The 20,366-nt window shown below is 36.1% G+C and overlaps 1 protein-coding gene across 1 annotated transcript in view; it reads right to left on the bottom strand.

Moving 5' to 3' along the window:
- The window catches only part of LOC149799222 (uncharacterized), a 266,176-nt gene that overhangs the window by 41,172 nt on the left and 204,638 nt on the right, over nucleotides 1–20,366 (bottom strand). Inside the window, exons 39-49 of the mRNA XM_089958164.1 lie at nucleotides 14,381–14,449; nucleotides 13,225–13,325; nucleotides 12,247–12,328; nucleotides 11,241–11,408; nucleotides 10,412–10,498; nucleotides 9,810–9,904; nucleotides 6,974–7,081; nucleotides 3,239–3,299; nucleotides 2,343–2,453; nucleotides 1,402–1,466; nucleotides 35–106 (exon numbers count right to left, since the gene is read on the bottom strand). Coding sequence (XP_089814290.1) covers nucleotides 35–106; nucleotides 1,402–1,466; nucleotides 2,343–2,453; nucleotides 3,239–3,299; nucleotides 6,974–7,081; nucleotides 9,810–9,904; nucleotides 10,412–10,498; nucleotides 11,241–11,408; nucleotides 12,247–12,328; nucleotides 13,225–13,325; nucleotides 14,381–14,449 — 1,019 coding nt within the window. The remainder of the gene's footprint in view (nucleotides 1–34; nucleotides 107–1,401; nucleotides 1,467–2,342; nucleotides 2,454–3,238; nucleotides 3,300–6,973; nucleotides 7,082–9,809; nucleotides 9,905–10,411; nucleotides 10,499–11,240; nucleotides 11,409–12,246; nucleotides 12,329–13,224; nucleotides 13,326–14,380; nucleotides 14,450–20,366) is intronic.

Below are 20,366 nucleotides of genomic sequence, written 5' to 3'. Positions count from 1 at the left end.
TTTAAAAAAATGAACAGTGTGTTTTTACACTTACTTGAAATAATGAAGACCAGTATCTACAACAAGACGGCATGCTCGAAATATTTCCGTGCTATATCGACCCATCCTGGAAAAAATCGGTAAGACGAATATTATTTTAATATATAAATATTTGTATTTCCTTTATACGATGGCTCATCGACAGTTCGTTTATCACAGCATCGCGAATGATAACCGCGTCTACAACTCAGTCAATTTTCAGATTAGCGCCGTTAAATGGCACTATATGTAACTAATTCGTCTAGCGCACTAAGCATTTCAACACTCTTCGAATCGACATACAGTGTAACACAGCTGATTAAATACATGCTAAAACGGTAGTTTGTTTGCATCAAAATCTTCCACGCCTCTTCACCCGATGAGGTGTGTATTTGTATTATTTAGAAGTGATCTGATTTCATATTCGGCCAAAAGGAAGTTGCCTCCCTTAGCATTATCAACTATGGACCCTTACATAACACGGACGAACATGGCGGTTAACATTTGCACAGACCAGTCTTTTTTCAGCATGTATCGAATCAATAGTGTCACGCTGTATGTCAATATTAATTATGTTTGAATCATTCATGTACAAAACGAATTGGGCAATTTTACCTGCATGAAAATTCAATGAGAAACAGACCCGGATATCATTCGTGATGCTGTGCGGAACGAAGAATACGATGTTTGTAAATATATGCAAATTTCAGCGTGATTTCTTTTATATCTCCCGCGTGATTTAATTTTGTGCACGCAAATTATGTATATTTTGCACGGAAAATAATAACTCCCGCCTTACCGAAATTTGCCACGCGAGAATATAATTGGCGCAACTCTGTCTTATAGCTTGAAAGGTAGATGTGTCAGAACACATTTCATAATGATCAATTCATAACTTCAGATCTAATACGCTGTGCCTAGGGTAAGTCTATATGATTTTCATGTCACGCTGTCACACGATGTAACCACCAATACCCAATTCAAGTTACTCCTCCCTTCTCCAGGTTAATAATAACCTTGAACCTTGTCACTGTGAAGATTGCTGACCACCTTAAATAAGCATAAATGCCAAAAATGAGTTGTTATAGAATTATTGGTTATTTTCAAACGAATAACTAAAATATACCCACAGGTGTTTGTTCTGATATGTATCCATATGACGAAATTTTTCCACCGTGCAAATTTGCTATTTGCAGCTATCTCCTGAGATGGTACAAATGTACACACTATGCAAATTTGACGATACAAGTGAATATTCATGTATTTAAACACATACACACACACACACACATATGCCTAATTAGAGCCAAATATTGTAAATGATACAAAACCAATAACAAATAGTAACGCTTTATCAAAAATGGAGGAAAATAATTTATTTACATTTCATACTCATCCAAGTAGATTCCCATTTCTTCACCCAAATACTCGGCGTACAATCCCCATCCCTAAAATGTAAAAGGACGTCACTGTTAAAGAAGCAAGATGATTGCTAAACATCAATTTCTTATTTTCCCCACCAAACAGTTACGACACATAACTGTATGAAAGGCAGCTGTGTTTGATAGTTATCTTAAATATATGCAAATCGAAATTCTTTATTTCCATTTGTATATTTAAAAAATCTATACAATATGTTATACAGAAGTATATGATCTTTAACGACCTTTTGAGAGTTTTTTTTTACAATACGAGTTATTTTAGTGTTTATTTTATTTTATTAATATTGCGATTGTGTAAATTTTTTTCATTGATGCAACTTGAAATTACTAGTTCTTGAAAATTATCAATCTAAATATCTGTGTTAATTTGTCTTGATAAGCCATGATATGACTTTACCTTGGTTGATATTAATTAGTTCTCTTTCTCTTTGATTCATTTTTTTACTGTTCCAGATATATGCAAGTTCATTTTTCGATACAGGTAAGATAATTTATATAGTAGGTAAATAATATATATTGTTTGTATGTAGTAACATTCAGCAATAGAATGGACTATTCAGAAAACATTTTGTACAATGTATTCAAGAAAGAAAATCTTGAATATATCGTTATGCTTCAATATCAGTTTTCCAGGAAAATATTTTGCATCATCATATATTCTAGTATTCACTGTATGGCTATTATGTACGATACATTGTTCTAGTATTCACTGTATGGCTATTATGTACGATACATTGTTCTAGTATTCACTGTATGGCTATTATGTACGATACATTGCTCTAGTATTCACTGTATGACTATTATGTACGATACATTGGACTGCCGTCGCAATCTTTAGCACTTTAAAGGATTTGATGTACTGTAATATTTAATCTTTCTCACCTCAATGTAAGCTGTGTAGAATGGAAAATGATACGGGATTGCAAAAGAGATGGAATAATCTAAGAATTTCCGAAAATTAGGAATGCCTGTGGTTGTCTGGGAATATATATCCTGAAATGTGAAATAAATCAATGTTTCAAGAAAACGTGTTTTTTTATACTTGCATTTGTTCGTCCAAATATTCAATTTTCTTATTCAGTCGATTAAGTATATTAATTGCCATATTTAAGGTCATTGCAAATGCCTTTAATTTAGATCATTAAGAACAAAGTCAGGTTAATTCAACAAATTAAAAACCTTTGGTATAATAGTGATTGGTCATTTACTACTCCAGTAACATATATTTATAAAAATATTTAACTTTCAAACTATTTTCCCGGTAAATGATCTTAATGCGTGCGGAAAATAAAATTTCCTGATCATTCATTACATTTAATATTCGGCAATGAATAAGTTTTTTTAAAAAAAATACATTTAAGAATCTGCAAAAAATTAAAAAATGGTAGATAACCTAACTATCTGAACTGGATGCTGACAAAACCTCTCCCGTTTTAATGCAACATCCATGCTTTTTGCTATTGTTTTTAAAAGAAATCTGGATGGTTAAGTTTCATTTGGGGATTTAATCTTGTTTTATAAAGAAAACATATTGTTAACTGCTCTTATATGTAGGACTGATGTGAGTATCTTCTTGCGATGCAAAAGTGTTGACGGTGAATTTAATAGAAAAATATAAAAGTAAAATAAAGTAAACCAAATGTTATTTGATCAAATTAAATAATTAAAAAGTAATGAATTAACAGAAGTTACGGTATCGTCAAGAATAATACATACGAGTACACGATAAATGATGTCTGACAGTACGAGAGTAAAAATAAAAGCAAGGATAAAATTACCTGCATATGGTGTCCGGGATCAGCTTCGTGTAATGCTATAGCTGGCATACTGAACGTTGGACTGGATGAAAATGTACATAACTATTAACCAATCTAATGTCTTTTGTTGAATGACGTCAGCATTATCATAACACTGGTCAACAGTGAAATCATTACTGACTTGAAAAGGCCCTAATCTGTAGTATTTTGGTGTGCCGAACACGAATATAACCGTGAAAAATTTGTATTGGCTCTCGTTTTGAAGATATTCATATACCTCATTTTCTATGTTTCACTGTGTAAATTTCTCCAGTAGGACTGCAGCAACATCCGGAATAATGATGTAACATTGCATAATACCATCATGCTCACATCATCCACAGTTGATTGCATCATTTTCTGATGCAATGCAATACTAATGCCATGCGGCTGCTGAAGTAAGTTGACGTCAGCAGTGTACTATACATGTGTAGGCCTATTATACTAATGCCAGGCGGCTGCTGAAGCTGACGTAAGCAGTGTACTATATAAAGCCCAATCAGATAGGTTCAGCATTTAAAATATTTTAGACGTTGTGCGAGACAGTTCAAGCTACTGTTACATAAAACTTATTATTTTATCCATTTACGTACAATAAAGAACAGTAATGCCTCGAAAGTGTGTTAATACCGCGGACAATTTTTGCTATATTTGTGGGGAAGTGACATTTGCCAACCAGAAGAAAAGTATCAATTCTCAAGTGAAGAAGGCATATCATCTTTACTTCGGATGCAAGGTTGGTGACCAAGACAAGCCTTGGGCTCCGCATATATGCTGTGCTACATGTACAACACAGCTTTCACAGTGGTTGAATTGCAAAAGGTCATCAATGCCGTTTGCAGTCCCAATGGTGTGGAGAGAGCCAAGCAACCACCTAAATGACTGTTACTTCTGCTTGGTTCCTCCTCTTTCCGGCGGAATAACGAAGCGAAAGAAGTCGAGAATAGTCTACCCAAACATTCCGTCTGCATTGAGACCAGTTCCACATGGTGAGGGACTTCCTATTCCAGAACCTCCAGCAGAATATTCTCTTGATTCATCTGACGAAGACAAAGGTGAGTCGACCTGTTCTTCTCCTGGTCCATCAGCATGCAGTGATCCAGATTTTCACTGTGGTGCATCATCAACCCCACACAGAATAACACAGGAAGAACTAAATGACCTGATTCGTGATTTGGACTTATCAAAGAACAAGGCAGAATTGCTAGGATCAAGACTCCAACAATGGAATCTTCTAGAAGAAGATGTCACAATTACTGCATATCGAAAGCGCCACCAGCAATTGGAGCCTTTCTTCAGAAAGGAAAGTAATCTGATATTCTGTTCCGATATTGAGGGCCTCATGAATGTTTTAAAAATCACTCATGACCCACAAGAATGGAGACTATTTGTGGACTCTTCGAAACTGAGTCTCAAGGCTGTGCTTTTGCACAATGGAAACATTCTTCCATCTATTCCAGTAGCGTATGCTGTCCACATGAAAGAGACATACGATAACTTAAGGCAGCTACTGAATTCCATTGAGTATAACAAGTACAGCTGGCACCTCTGTGGTGATTTGAACTTAGTTGCCCTTTTAATGGGACTGCAGCAAGGATATACAAAATACATGTGTTTCTTATGCGAGTGGGATAGCCGAGCAAGGGAAATGCACTACATGAGGAAGGAATGGACTCACAGGCAGAATGTAGCCATTGGAGAGAAGAATATCCAACACCCAGCTCTGGTTGAGGCTCAGAAAATCTTGCTACCACCCCTTCACATCAAACTAGGTTTGATGAAGAACTTCGTGAAAGCCATTGACCGGACTTTGCCAGCATTCCGATACCTGCATGAAAAATTCCCTCGACTCAGCGAAGCAAAGATTAAAGAGGGAGTTTTTGTGGGTCCTCAGATTCGAGAGCTTTTCAAAGATGACCGGTTCAACAACTTGCTGGAAGGTGACGCGAAACAAGCATGGAATGCTTTTCGCCTAGTTTCTACAAACTTCCTCGGAAATGTTAGGGCAGAAAACTATAAGGAACTAGTAGAAGACATGTTGATGAAGTATAAGAAACTTGGCTGCAATATGTCTCTAAAGATTCACTTCCTTCATTCCCATTTGGATTTCTTTCCTAGCAACTGTGGTATTGTTAGTGATGAACACGGCGAACGTTTTCATCAAGATATCGCAACAATGGAACAAAGATACCAGGGAAAATGGTCCACTACAATGCTGGCTGACTACTGCTGGACACTCCTCAGAGATGCTCCCGAACAGCTGTACAAGAGACAGGCGAAGAAATCTAAGATGTAGTCAATGACTTGATTTTTTATAGGTAGGCTATTACAGTTGACCTTTTACTATTGGAATGCATTTCCTTATGTAAACATTAATTTCTTGCAGATTACAAAAAAACTAGAGCCAATTTTGCAATTTGACTGTCATATTCATGTTCAGCACATAAAAATTGATAAGAATTGACTAATTTTATTTCAGTAACATGACTTTTGTAAAAATTTGTTGTCCAGTGTAATCAATTAAAATTATCGTGAAAAACTGAATTCATTTCATTAATTTGGAATTATAGTCTCATATTTATCAAAAACTTGTCATAATAACAAATTGAATTAGGAAGAACCCTGACATGCGATAAATCATCCATCCAATCAAAATCTATCACACACACACACACACACACACACACACACACACACACACACACACCCTAAGGAACAAAACACATTTTGGCAGCTTGGACTCATGTGTCAGAAATTTTTACAGCAACTGTTCACGTTAGCAGAGAAAACTGAGTTAAATTACAATTTATATGTTGTCAAAATTTGCATGTGATCTTCTGTTTTCATGATTAAATTAAAATTATGAAATAGACATTCGAGGAATTTGAAATAGAAATTCGGGGAGCATGAAATAGACATTCGAGGAACATGACATAGATACCGAGGAACATGAAATAGACATCAAGGAACATGAAATAGACATCGAGGAACATGAAAAATACATTCGAGGAACATGAAATAGACATTCGAGCAACATAAAAAAGACATTTGGGGAGCATGAAATAGACATTCGAGGAACATGAAATAGACATTCGATGAATATTGAAATAGACATTTGTGAGCATGAAATAAACATTAGAGGATCATGAAATAGACATCGAGGAACATAAAATAGACATTCGAGGAACATGAAATAGACATTCGAGGAGCATGAAATAGACATCGAGGAACATAAAATAGACATTCGAGGAACATGAAATAGACATTCGAGGAACATAAAATAGACATTCGAGGAACATGAAATAGACATTCGAGGAGCATGAAATAGACATTCTAGGAACATGAAATAGACATTCGAGGAGCATGAAATAGTCATTCGAGGAGCATGAAATAGACATTCTAGGAACATCAAATAGAGATTCGAGGGACATGACATAGACATAAAGGAACATGAACTAAACATTCGGGGAGCATGAAATAAACCTTGAGAGACATGAAATATACATTCGGGGAGCATGAAACAGACATCGAGGAACATGAAATAGACTTTGAAGAACATGAAATAGACATTGAGGAACATGAATAAGATATTCGAATGGCATGAACTGATATAAAAGTTTGACATTAACTAATTTTCCTGAAGGACTGGCTGAAATTGTATCCATTCTTTCAATACATGTATTCCTCACTTAAATCATTAAACATGTTCAACATTACCTGTCCGTCGGTCTTTTGACGTTGACAAGGAAATGACCAGGCCGTGATCCGTTTGGAGACCCAGGATTATACACTGCAGCTGGACCTTCGGAGGGCATCTCGGCGATTCTTTATATACAATTGGTATGTAAAAGTTAGAAATAAAACATTTCCCTGTTATCGACCATTAGCCAAGGGCGTATTTCCACGTAAGTGATACTGTGTCATATTTGAAAATGCATTTGATTGAATTTTACGTTAATATTAAAGTGCCTTTTAATAAGAATACAGCCATGTGTAAATGATGTATAAACTCACAATATTTGTGTCATGGAGGCTGCGACAAAGAAAATTAGAGTATCGGGCGCGAAACAAAAATACTAAGTCTAACGTGGGCATCGAATATTTTGAACAAGTATAATTGAAATTAAATGGATACATAATAAATGATATATCGTATGTTAAAGATGATGATAGAGATTAAGTAAAAATCGACCGCCTATTTCATGTAGAACTGAGTAGAAATCGATTGCCTATAGCATGTAGAAAAGAAGTAGAAATCGATAGCCTATTGCATGTAAAAAAATAAGTCGAAATCGAACGCCCATTGCATGTAGAAAGGAAGTAGAAATCAATAGTCTATAATGTGTACGCTAAAGGTAAAATAAAATGACACTAAATTGATTAGATAGGAAGAATGGTGTGACCATATCTCCAGTTATAAGTAGTCAAGGATTTGGTGAACGTAAGAACATCCTCTTTTATTGGTTAACCTTCATTACAAATTCATCAATATAGGATTTGCAGTTAGTCAAATATAACAACCAAACAACAGTATTATACAACTTTATCCATGTATTATTCTAGTAATTGCCTTTCCCAAGAAGAAATTATTCTCCTTCAGAATTCTTTGGTGGGTTATACGGCCCTAGCCAAATGATAATACTATAGGATTCAAGCTCAAAGAGAGATGGTGATAATACATGTAAAATGTCACATGACGCCACGTGACGTCATATAGCCATTCCGAAACTTAAGGTTTATTCAGCTGATCATACCTCAAATGTATGCATGGAGCTGTAATTCTTACTAAATTGGCTATTTGCGAACAAAATGTCGCGAATGTATCGAACTGTATGTTTTCATTCGCAACTTTTCCGTCGATCCTATGTTAAATGCAATCGTAGAAATAACCTCAGTGGTTCGAATTGATTTTGCATTTGTTTCTGGCGAAAAATTATGATTTTACTGTAAATCACTGTGCTATTTATACATACGAGTTATATTTTTGTATAGCAGAAATACCTTAAGTGGTCTGAATGGTCACATATCATCACATTCGGAACATCCTCGTCTTTTGTCCGATATGAGTTGAATAACTTCGACTCTTCCATTTTGGCAAAGTTTGACGGACGAACATCTGACTAGTTGTTTGAAAAGCAGATTCTTACATAATGATACGGGTTGAAAATAACAGTTGGTTTCGCTTCAAAAATCAATGGAATACCTACACTTTCAATTTGTAGTTTTGCCTGCAACTTTGTCATGACTCTATCGAAGATATCTTTGGGCCGCAATACAGTGAAGCTATTGTATGCGTTACGGTTAGCGGTGACACATACTATGGTCACTGTGAAGTCAGGAGATCAATTATAACATAATAATAACAACGGGGCAGAAGGCAGCTGTAAATGGTCATATTTTGCTCGGAGTATTTTTCTAGCATGCGATGGAATTCAGATTGATATTGTCAGTGTTTCACAATAGTGTCCTCTAGAACAGGTATAAAACCTCTAGTCAAGAAGCATTCTGCAGTGGAAATGCATACTGTCGAAACATCGAGCCATCTAGTCAGCCCATTGGAACTCAACAAATTATTGTGGCAGGTATTAAACTTCTATATTAACAGACCTGCAACGAAAATGATTTGCTGAAATCTCATGAATATATAATAGTAATGCTTTCTTGCTGTTTATGCACATGAAGTGATTAGCTTTACACATCGTTGTACTGCATGCATTTGAGATATTAATTTTCTTTGTTTGCCCTTTGGTTCCCCTTTTGCTAGAATACAGACTGTCCCTTTATTTGCCCCTTTGCTAATACATAAACTGTTTTTAACCAGCTCGTACAGGTTCTTCAAGTTTTCAGTTTACTGTTAAAGTCACTGATAATTTTGTGTATGTGTTTGTGTGTTAGGTCCCGAAATACGTATTCTTTGTGTTGAATTAAGAAAATAATTTATTCTGGTTTTTGCCCAAACTGTAATATAAATAAATGGTTCCCATGTGAGACGTCCAAAAAAATTTTCGTCACTATGAAAGCCATTCAAATGTATGTAGTTAACTACGGCCATATCACTATTTACCATCAGTGTGTCCCCTCCAACATGACTGCCGTTCAAATGAGTCTTCGTCATCGTGACAGCTGTCCCAGTATTTCAAAACTGGTAAGGATCTTATTACTTCATGTCGGTAAGTTTTTGTCACCATGACAGCCGTCCAAGTGTTTGGGTTTTGTGGGAACCTATTATTATTATTTCATTTAATTGGCAAAGGATGTCATACAAAGCAAAATGCATTATGTTGCTATCGGAAAGTGATGTCTTATCATTATTTACCATCAATGTGTGTTCATCAGCATGACAACTGTCCCAGTGTTTGGAATTTGGTAAGAAACTATCATCATGCCAGTAAGATTTCGTTACCATGGCAGCCCTCCAAGTGTTTTCAGGTTGAAAAGAACCTAACTTTATTTCATGTATGTCTTCATCCCTTGTCTTTCCGACAAAAGCTGTCTTAGAAAGCAAAATGAGTAATAGGACTACCGGAGGGGGATGATTTAAGAAAATACTTACAAGACGGGCAAATTAGGAATATCTTTAAAAAGTTTTGACAATTTCGGTTTAGCTCTCTCGAAAACTACTTTTCGATACTGTTCCAAAACTGCATCCTGAAGATAAAATTGGAAACAAACATAAATCATATATATATATATATATATATATATATATATATATATATATATATATATATATACATATGATCTTCATTTAGATATAGACATAAGACACTGAAGTATTTTGTGTCAATTAAATCTAAATTTGTCTGTCACGCAGGAAACCATTATATCAGGTGCTTTCACCAACGGCAAGCAGAAGGTCATTGATTACGAAATTTGTTTCTACCGTCGCACATGTTGTAGTATACCATCGAATTTATTATACTACATACTTATTAGCCTGTCAATGTTGTACTGTTTTACAAGAAAGTATTATACTGAAAAGGTATTGTCCTCTCAAATTTTACTCTGTTGTCTTTTTTATTTAGTGCTTCAAATCATGTACCTTGAAAATTGAAACTGAAACTAATATTACATTCCTTTATGATCTGTACATTACCGTCTTACGTATGGTACAACATTGCACACGTGATTTTCTAATATAATTATTAATCGTACCCCAGTCTGAAGATAGAATTTATTTGATCCATTAAGCGAGCTGAAGAATTCTCTCACTGTTCCGTTAAAGTTTAGTTTCTTCGTCACCTGTAAAAAGACACAGTTATTAAATCAGCGTATAATTCAATTCTACAACTAACACTTGAAAGCTTACGTGAGTACCAGACTGCGTTTCTACTCGGCAAATGAATCATACGTACATCGACAGAGGTAGAATATTTCCAAAACTGTTCAATTTACCAATACATTTTTGTACGCCCAGACAGGTTGAGAATTTAACATGAACAGATTTGAGACAACAAAACTATAAGTTCTCTTTATTACCATCATATATGACAAAGGTTTAACCTCTATAGTAATTAACAAGTGTACAAAGAATCAAATGTGTAATAACATTATTGATGCATATAATGTTCTAATCATTCTACGGCTGTATTACTTATACACGATATTTGAACATTTCTATTCACTTCATTAAGTGTACGAATGGTCTGGAAGGACATAATGTTTTTTGTTATTGTTTTCTGTTGTTTTGTTTTGTTTTTGTTATTGTTGTTGTTTGTATTCCTTTTTTTGTTTTGTTATTTTAGTTTTCTTTTTGTTTTTGATTTTATTTTTGCTGTTTTATTTTTGTTGTTTTGTTTGTTTGGAGACGGGGTGGGGGGCATTTTTGATTCGCAGATTAATTAAATTCAGATAAAAAGGGTTTCATAATAGCTGTAATTAATGTGTTGCTTTTCGTTGCCTGTTACCTTTTAAAATAATTTGAATAGTAGATTTGACTAAATCAATGTATTTCACTAATATAATGCTCAGTTGTTTAACTTACTTGAAGCATTTCACGGTTGATACGATCAACCTCTGCCAGACCCTTTGCGTGCACCTCTTCTGGGGATATCTCTATGGATAGGTGCCACCTGAGACATGCGCGGTAATACTCCTTACCTTGGTTAAAGGAGCTAACACCCCAATGCGATCGTGTGTGTTTGAAATATGTCTAGAGAAAAGATAACACAGTTGGGAAAATCAAAAGGCCACTGCATGGCACACGCGGATTACAGAATGTTGTCAGAGAGGGATGTAAATAGATTTCACTAAATTACTATCTGTTTTAGCCGCGAAAGTGTGCACCTGTTAAACAATCTTGAACTGTGAATCAATGGCGTTTGAATTCAAGAAAGGCGCTAAATAAAATATTGGCGGAAAGTATTCTTGATTATTCTGTTGAGTGTTTTTATATTTTTCGGTCCCTTACATTAGACCACAAATCAAAATGCTGTCTACGAAAAAATTCTTCGAAGGTCCTAATGTCCCAATCATCATTCCTGTTTCGACTCTTGAGTCAGTGATGTGACGCTAAAGAGGCGTTTTGTCTCTATCAAAGTGATATAACTGCGAGCTGTATTAAAATAGTTGAGATGTCGTTCAGCTTTGCATTAGGAAATCACTTTTGTATGAAATGGAGAAATTATGGCAGAAAAATTAAACATACTACCAGTTTTAACAAACTACAGGAATTATATAAATCTGAATTATATATGCGAAATAAAATAATAAATTATAGAGAGAAAAAGTTCTTTATTACTACGAGAACCTGTTCATTTCCCTTACATGAATCAATCCCTACCGTTTACTATTCAAATATGCTCGTTAAAACCGATATTTAATAAACTTGAATCGAATATTACTTATTAATATTAACCATCCTGCAAGTTATATGTAACACAAACCGAATCGGATTGAATTATTTGGAACTTTTCTGCATTTGTCAGTTTCTATATGATTAAAAATTAAATCCAGTATATGTTCATAAAACTATCAAGTAAATGTTTTACCTTGTTCAGGTATGAAGAAAGTTGTAATACGGAGGACATAATTCCAGAGATGGAGTGATTAGCATCCACGCGTAACTGGTTTCTGCAGCAAAATTGATACTTCTGAAGTATTGTTAATTACGCATTGCGATGATAATGGCAAACTGCTGTAATGTCAAGGTCAAGCCTCATTACCAATTTTGCCTTCCCAGCAACTCCCAGTGCTTATCAATTTGTATATATCATATCATACAAACACCAATTTGTTGATATGATAGCATACGATAACCTATCATGCTACCATGTTACTAGTGTTAACAGAGTCATTGAGTAAACAAAATGATAACAGCAAACAATATAAATCCAGATATATTTTATGTCCAAAGAGATTTTCATTATTTTTATAACTAATGCCCTTTGCACGATGGATTAAAGATATGATGCATGTACTTGTTTTACTTTCTCAGCATCCATGTAACAATGATACGGTTAAAATTAGCTAGTGATCTACTCCGATAATAGCAGGCCTATTTATATATGTGCATATATGATACATTGTATTTCTAATCCTAGCACGCCAGCAAATATTATGTTTCAAATTATGACCTATATTTGCACTACTGCAGCCTCATACTCAAACTGTCAGTGCCGCAATGTGTAATAGTCATTTGGTACTCTTGTATAGTCAGTGGCATCGTATTCATTCTCCATTTCAACTATTTCCAAACAAAAACGCATCGGACAACCATCATAGCTCTCGATCTTTACAAGCTTTTCGAACTTCAGAACAATTGTACAATTGACTTAAACCAAAATTATTTGTAATTTAATCTTTCGCACACTCTATATAGAAATGTAGTATAGAATAATAAACTTTGGTGGACATTATAAACTAGAATAACTTTGCTAATATTCCATATAAATGTATGCTACTTCAATTTTTAATACCACAATGAATGTATTAGGACTATATATTCTACCCTGAGCTACAGTACATACCTGTAAGTAGCATTTATTGATGTAATATTGTCCAGCTTCGATGAGTATGGCTTGTACAAAATACCATAGTCGAGACTTGATAACTCTGGCAATAGTCTTACCTGTGGCAAAAAAAAGACATAAGTTGCAAAATAAAGTGTAGTCCAATATAATTCAAATGATTAAGAATTTCAGAGCAGTGATCTCTTGAAGGCAGCATATTTTGGACAGTATGCTTGTTATATCAATAAAAACTAGGACATATATACAGTTTTCTATCAATACAATTGGGACAGATATACAGTGTTCTATCAATACAACTGGGAAAGATATACAGTGTTATATCAATACAACTGGGACATATATACAGTTTTCTATAAATACAATTGGGACAGATATACAGTATTATATCAATACAATTGGGACAGATATACAGTTTTCTATCAATACAATTGGGACAGATATACAGTGGAGTAGATACTCAGCGGAGTACATAGACATAATTTGGACACTTTCTGTGATTCGCATAATTGTAAACATTATTGACAAGATTATTGTACATGCATTGATGAAATATTTCGTCGGTTTGCAATAATTCAGAAGAAAATAAACCATAAACCAACTCTACAATGATCTACTCTTAAAGCAAACCCCAGCACTGTTTCTCCAAGGTGTTAAAGCCCTATGAATCGCCACCCACAAATGTCTGCCACAAGCATCCTTTTGTTCTAATGTTCTTGTCATTTTCTGTATATCCCTTATGTCGATTGCCTATCCTACCCGCTATCCCAGCCCCCGAGATTACGATGTGGATTCGAATTATATGACTGTTATGTACGTCTATATTACGTTTCTATATGTACAGATTATACAAGACTCAGAGTATCTGTCTCAAACGATACGGAAGATGAGTGATATTATGGATTCACCCACTAATTTATAAACGCACGTACGTACCCAAAGACGAACATAAGGGTGCCATTTCTATAGCATTTACCATAAGAGTTAGCAAACCTATTGACGCATCATTGTCATTTGAGTCATTTCTAAAACTGACAATTTCTCAGAATTAAGAGCACGGCTGAACCTTAATTATAAATAGAATCGAAAGTCAGTATCACGCTTCGTGACACAATATTGAAAAAGATGATACTGAAAACGTAGGTGATATACATACCATTGAAACCATGTGGTTTGTGTGGTTCATCCTTATTGCTTCTTCCATTAACTGTATTGACTGATTCACCTGTGTTGAATTAATGATACTGCATGAATAATCAGCATAAAATGTAATAAATCTCATGCATACTTATATGTCACACATACATGTATTCGTTGTGTATTTTTAATATAATGTATTCGTTATGTAATTTTTTTATTGTAATGTATTTGTTGTATAATTTGTTGAAATGTGATACGATCTCAAGCATGCATATATGCCATGCATACAGGTATTCGTTTTGTAATATTTTCAAATGTGATACGATCTCATGCATGCATATATGCCATACATGGAGTTAGTACACGGATAGGGTATACATATAAGCCTTGTATTGTGTACATTGCATATAATTCTTGAAGCAACAGCAAGTAAACAAAGGAAAATTAGAAATCAACGAGAGTAGAATGCATCAACAAATGAAACATGATACAATATTTTAGCACTTCTTTTGAGTTGAATGTATCATAAAACATCAGTTGAGTTAATCAAGACATAAGTATTTCACCCAATATTGTATGTAATTGTAAGCAACACCCAATTATTATATAATTGTAAGTAACACCCTATGTAACTGTAAGTAACACCCAATTACTACGTTATTGTAAGTAAAACCCAAGTATTATGTAATTGTAAGTAACACTCAATTATTATATAATTGTAAGTAAAACCCAATTATTATTTATTATGTAATTGTAAGTAGCACCCAATTATTATGTAATTGTAAATAACACACAATTATTATGTAATTGTAACTAACACCCTATGTAATTGTAAGTAACACCCATTTGTTATCTTATTGTAACTAAGGAGTCAGTGGTAAAAGGCATTCTATTATGTCAGTTGAAATCTCACACAGAGATCGTTTAACCTTGAGCGTACCCCAAGACTACTTGTGTTGAATACATCATCACGTCTTCTTACAAGTTTACAACAATTTAACTAAATTCATGCATTGATATATTCCTATGATCGCCATACTATAAAAAGGCAAATTGTGTGTTTGCTGACCGAAGACAATTTAATGCATATTAGTATTAGAGAATACATATATATTTTTAAAAATAGATATTTCATCATTGCTAGAAATTTAAAAACGGTGCAACCTCCCATGATGCTTATCTCCCTTGGCACATTGAAAATGTACAGTATTTATTATGTACTAACATTACGTGACATTATTCTTCAGGTGATTCGGACTTAATAATGCTTTATGAAAGTCTAAATAATTATCTCAGTATAATCTAATTATATCTGCCGCCAGTAATACTAAAACAACAAAAATCAATGACAATGTAACATTAATTATTGTTACATATACAAACTGCACCAAGGACGTTTCGAGCGTCGACTAATTGTTTTGTAAACCCGGCGCATTATTACGAATGTGTTAACGAGGGATGTGGCTAGACATGTCGATCAGAAGTACACAATTTATGCTAGTGAGAAATTAGCAACATAAAAAATTTGATAATATTTCTGTACCATCCCGAATAATCGATGGACGTCATATGAACATAGCTATAATTAATATTACTTTTTAATAAGGATAGCGTTTACGCTTCATCGGTTTTAATTTGGAAAAAAAATTATACGGTAGACAGTTAGACGGTACTGGGGATACAGCTCTAACGAAGACCAAAAAAAATATCATATACAACTCGTTGAAAGAGATGAAACTGTGACATACTGGTGTTATAATTCATGCTGACTGTAATGTTATTCCCGTGTATGGATGAACCTCTTAGAACTCAGTACCCAGCTGATAACCACGTATGGATGAGCCTATTAGAACCCAGTACCCACGTGTGGATGAGCCTATTAGAACGCAGTACCCATCTGATAACCACGTATGGATGAGCCAATTAGAACGCAGTACCCATCTGATAACCACGTGTGGATGAGCCAATTAGAAAGTAGTACCCATCTGATAACCACCTGTGGATGAACTATTAGAACGCAGTACCCATCTAATAAACCACGTGTGGATGAACTATTAGAACACAGTACCCATCTCATAACCACGTGTGGATGAACTATTAGAACGCAGTACCCATCTGATAACCACGTATGGATGAGCCTATTAGAACGCAATACCCATCTGATAACCAGGTATGGATGAGCCTATTAGAACGCAGTACCCATCTGATAACCACGTGTGGGTGACCTATTAGAACGCAGGAACCATCTGATATCCACGTGTGGATGAACTATTACAACGCAGTACCCATCTGATAACCACCTGTGGATGAACTATTAGAACGCAGTACCCATCTGATAACCACCTGTGGATGAACTATTAGAACGCAGTACCCATCTGATAACCACGTATGGTTGAGCCAATTGGAACGCAGTACCCATCTGATAACCACATATGGATGAACCAATTAGAACGCAGTACCCATCTGATAAACACGTATGGATAAGCCTATTAGAACGCAGTACCCATCTGATAACCACTTATGGATGAGCCAATTAGAACGCAGTACCCATCTGATAACCACCTGTGGATGAACTATTAGAATGCAGTACCCATCTGATAACCACCTGTGGATGAACTATTAGAACGAAGTACCCATCTGATAACCACGTGTGGATGAACTATTAGAACGCAGTACCCATCTGATAACCACGTGTGGATGAACTATTAGAACGCAGTACCCATCTCATAACCACGTATGGATGAACCAATTGGAACGCAGTACCAATCTGATAACCACGTATGGATGAGCCAATTAGAACGCAGTACCCATCTGACAACCACGTATGGATGAGCCAATTGGAACGCAGTACCCATCTGATAACCACGTGTGGGTGACCTATTAGAACGCAGTACCCATCTGATATCCACGTGTGGATGAACTATTAGAACGCAGTACCCATCTGATAACCACGTGTGGATGAACTATTAGAACTCAGTACCCATCTGATAACCACGTATGGATGAGCCAATTGGAACGCAGTACCCATCTGATAACCACGTATGGATGAGCCTATTAGAACCCAGTACCCACGTGTGGATGAGCCTATTAGAACGCAGTACCCATCTGATAACCACGTATGGATGAGCCAATTAGAACGCAGTACCCATCTGATAACCACGTGTGGATGAACTATTAGAACGCAGTACCCATCTCATAACCACGTATGGATGAGCCAATTGGAACGCCGTACCCATCTGATAACCACGTATGGATGAGCCTATTAGAACCCAGTACCCACGTGTGGATGAGCCTATTAGAACGCAGTACCCATCTCATAACCACGTATGGATGAGCCAATTAGAACGCAGTACCCATCTGATAACCACGTGTGGATGAGCCAATTAGAAAGTAGTTCCCATCTGATAACCACCTGTGGATGAACTATTAGAACGCAGTACCCATCTGATAACCACGTGTGGATGAACTATTAGAACGCAGTACCCATCTAATAAACACGTGTGGATGAACTATTAGAACACAGTACCCATCTCATAACCACGTGTGGATGAACTATTAGAACGCAGTACCCATCTGATAACCACGTATGGATGAGCCTATTAGAACGCAATACCCATCTGATAACCAGGTATGGATGAGCCTATTAGAACGCAGTACCCATCTGATAACCACGTGTGGGTGACCTATTAGAACGCAGGAACCATCTGATATCCACGTGTGGATGAACTATTACAACGCAGTACCCATCTGATAACCACCTTGGGATGAACTATTAGAACGCAGTACCCATCTGATAACCACCTGTGGATGAACTATTAGAACGCAGTACCCATCTGATAACCACGTATGGATGAGCCAATTGGAACGCAGTACCCATCTGATAACCACATATGGATGAGCCAATTAGAACGCAGTACCCATCTGATAAACACGTATGGATAAGCCTATTAGAACGCAGTACCCATCTGATAACCACGTATGGATGAGCCAATTAGAACGCAGTACCCATCTGATAACCACCTGTGGATGAACTATTAGAATGCAGTACCCATCTGATAACCACCTGTGGACGAACTATTAGAACGAAGTACCCATCTGATAACCACGTGTGGATGAACTATTGGAACGCAGTACCCATCTGATAACCACGTGTGGATGAACTATTAGAACGCAGTACCCATCTCATAACCACGTATGGATGAACCAATTGGAACGCAGTACCAATCTGATAACCACGTATGGATGAGCCAATTAGAACGCAGTACCCATCTGACAACCACGTATGGATGAGCCAATTGGAACGCAGTACCCATCTGATAACCACGTGTGGGTGACCTATTAGAACGCAGTACCCATCTGATATCCACGTGTGGATGAACTATTAGAACGCAGTACCCATCTGATAACCACCTGTGGATGAACTATTAGAACGCAGTACCCATCTGATAACCACGTATGGATGAGCCAATTGGAACGCCGTACCCATCTGATAACCACGTATGGATGAGCCAATTTGAACGCAGTACCCATCTGATAACCACGTGTGGGTGAACTATTAGAATGCAGTATCCATCTGATATCCACATGTGGATGAACTATTAGAACGCAGTACCCATCTGATGATCACGTGTGGATGAACTATTAGAACGCAGTACCCATCTGATAACCACGTATGGATGAGCCAATTAGAACGCAGTACCCATCTGATAACCACGTATGGATGAGCCTGATAACCACGTATGGATGAGCCAATTAGAACGCAGTACCCATCTGATAACCACGTATCGATGAGCCTATTAGAATGCAGTACCCATCTGGTAACCACGTATGGATGAGCCTATTAGAACGCAGTACCCATCTGATAACCACGTGTGGATGAACTATTAGAACGCAGTACCCATCTGATAACCACGTGTGGATGAACTATTAGAACGCAGTACCCATCTGATAACCAGGTGTGGTTGAGCCTATTAGAACGCAGTACCCATCTGATAACCACGTATGGATGAGCCTATTAGAACGCAGTACCCATCTGATAACCACGTGTGGATGAACTATTAGAACGCAGTACCCATCTGATAACCACGTGTGGATGAACTATTAGAACGCAGTACCCATCTGATAACCAGGTGTGGTTGAGCCTATTAGAACGCAGTACCCATCTGATAACCACTTGTGGAGATTACTGCTTCACTGTTTCGTGGAAACTGATACTTTCTGTCCTGGAAATGTGGCAGATGTTGCCGTTAATAGCGCATGGATACTCTTTCGGGAAATTTGCTTGTGGAATAACTTGTGAAAAGACAACTTACCCACTCTGTCTAGCAGGTGCAAGATTTTCATTTTCATGTTTGATTCAGCTGCGGGAGGGTTGTTACTAACTTTGAAGTAGTTGTTGGGAGAGTTACGACATTTGTGGTTAGTAATTTGCAGTGTGTCTGGAACTGTTTTATATTGCTCTCTGGCACAAACATTTTCTTTCGCTTCAGTATGGAATGCTTTTAGAAACTAAGGACAAGCATACTTTCACGGCCTTTTTCCTAAATAAGGTACTACGCTTCCTTGCCTCAACTGGTGCCCGTAAAAACCCTTTCTACTCATTTAGCTTACGAATATAGGAAAATAAATATGTCATTATAAATAGAGTGTTACATTTTATCCTCAAGTCTTTATAAGCTGTCAATTTTAACAATCTTGTGTTACATGTGTAGGCTCGAATAAACAGTAACACAAGAAAGAGTGAAAACAACAAGCTTGAAAAATTTAACAAAGTATTTATTTCCCTGGAAAATTACTGTATAAATGGAAAAATAAGAACTCACAGTATTAAGAATCAAATAAAAAATAATCCAAGAATATTCCACAAATACAATTTTAGAGGTCCTAATATTGAAATAGTTTAATAAATTCAATTGTGAGTCCCGACGAAGAATCCAAAATGGAAGGTGATGACCTACGCTGTATCCTGTACTGTGTTGAATTCAACAGTTCTTTTTAGAAAC

This window comes from Sinohyriopsis cumingii, chromosome 5 (genome assembly GCF_028554795.1).
Source record: "Sinohyriopsis cumingii isolate HCF-2022 chromosome 5, ASM2855479v2, whole genome shotgun sequence".
Classification (NCBI taxonomy): Eukaryota; Metazoa; Mollusca; class Bivalvia; order Unionida; family Unionidae; genus Sinohyriopsis; species Sinohyriopsis cumingii.
This window is presented reverse-complemented; position numbering and strand designations above follow the sequence as displayed.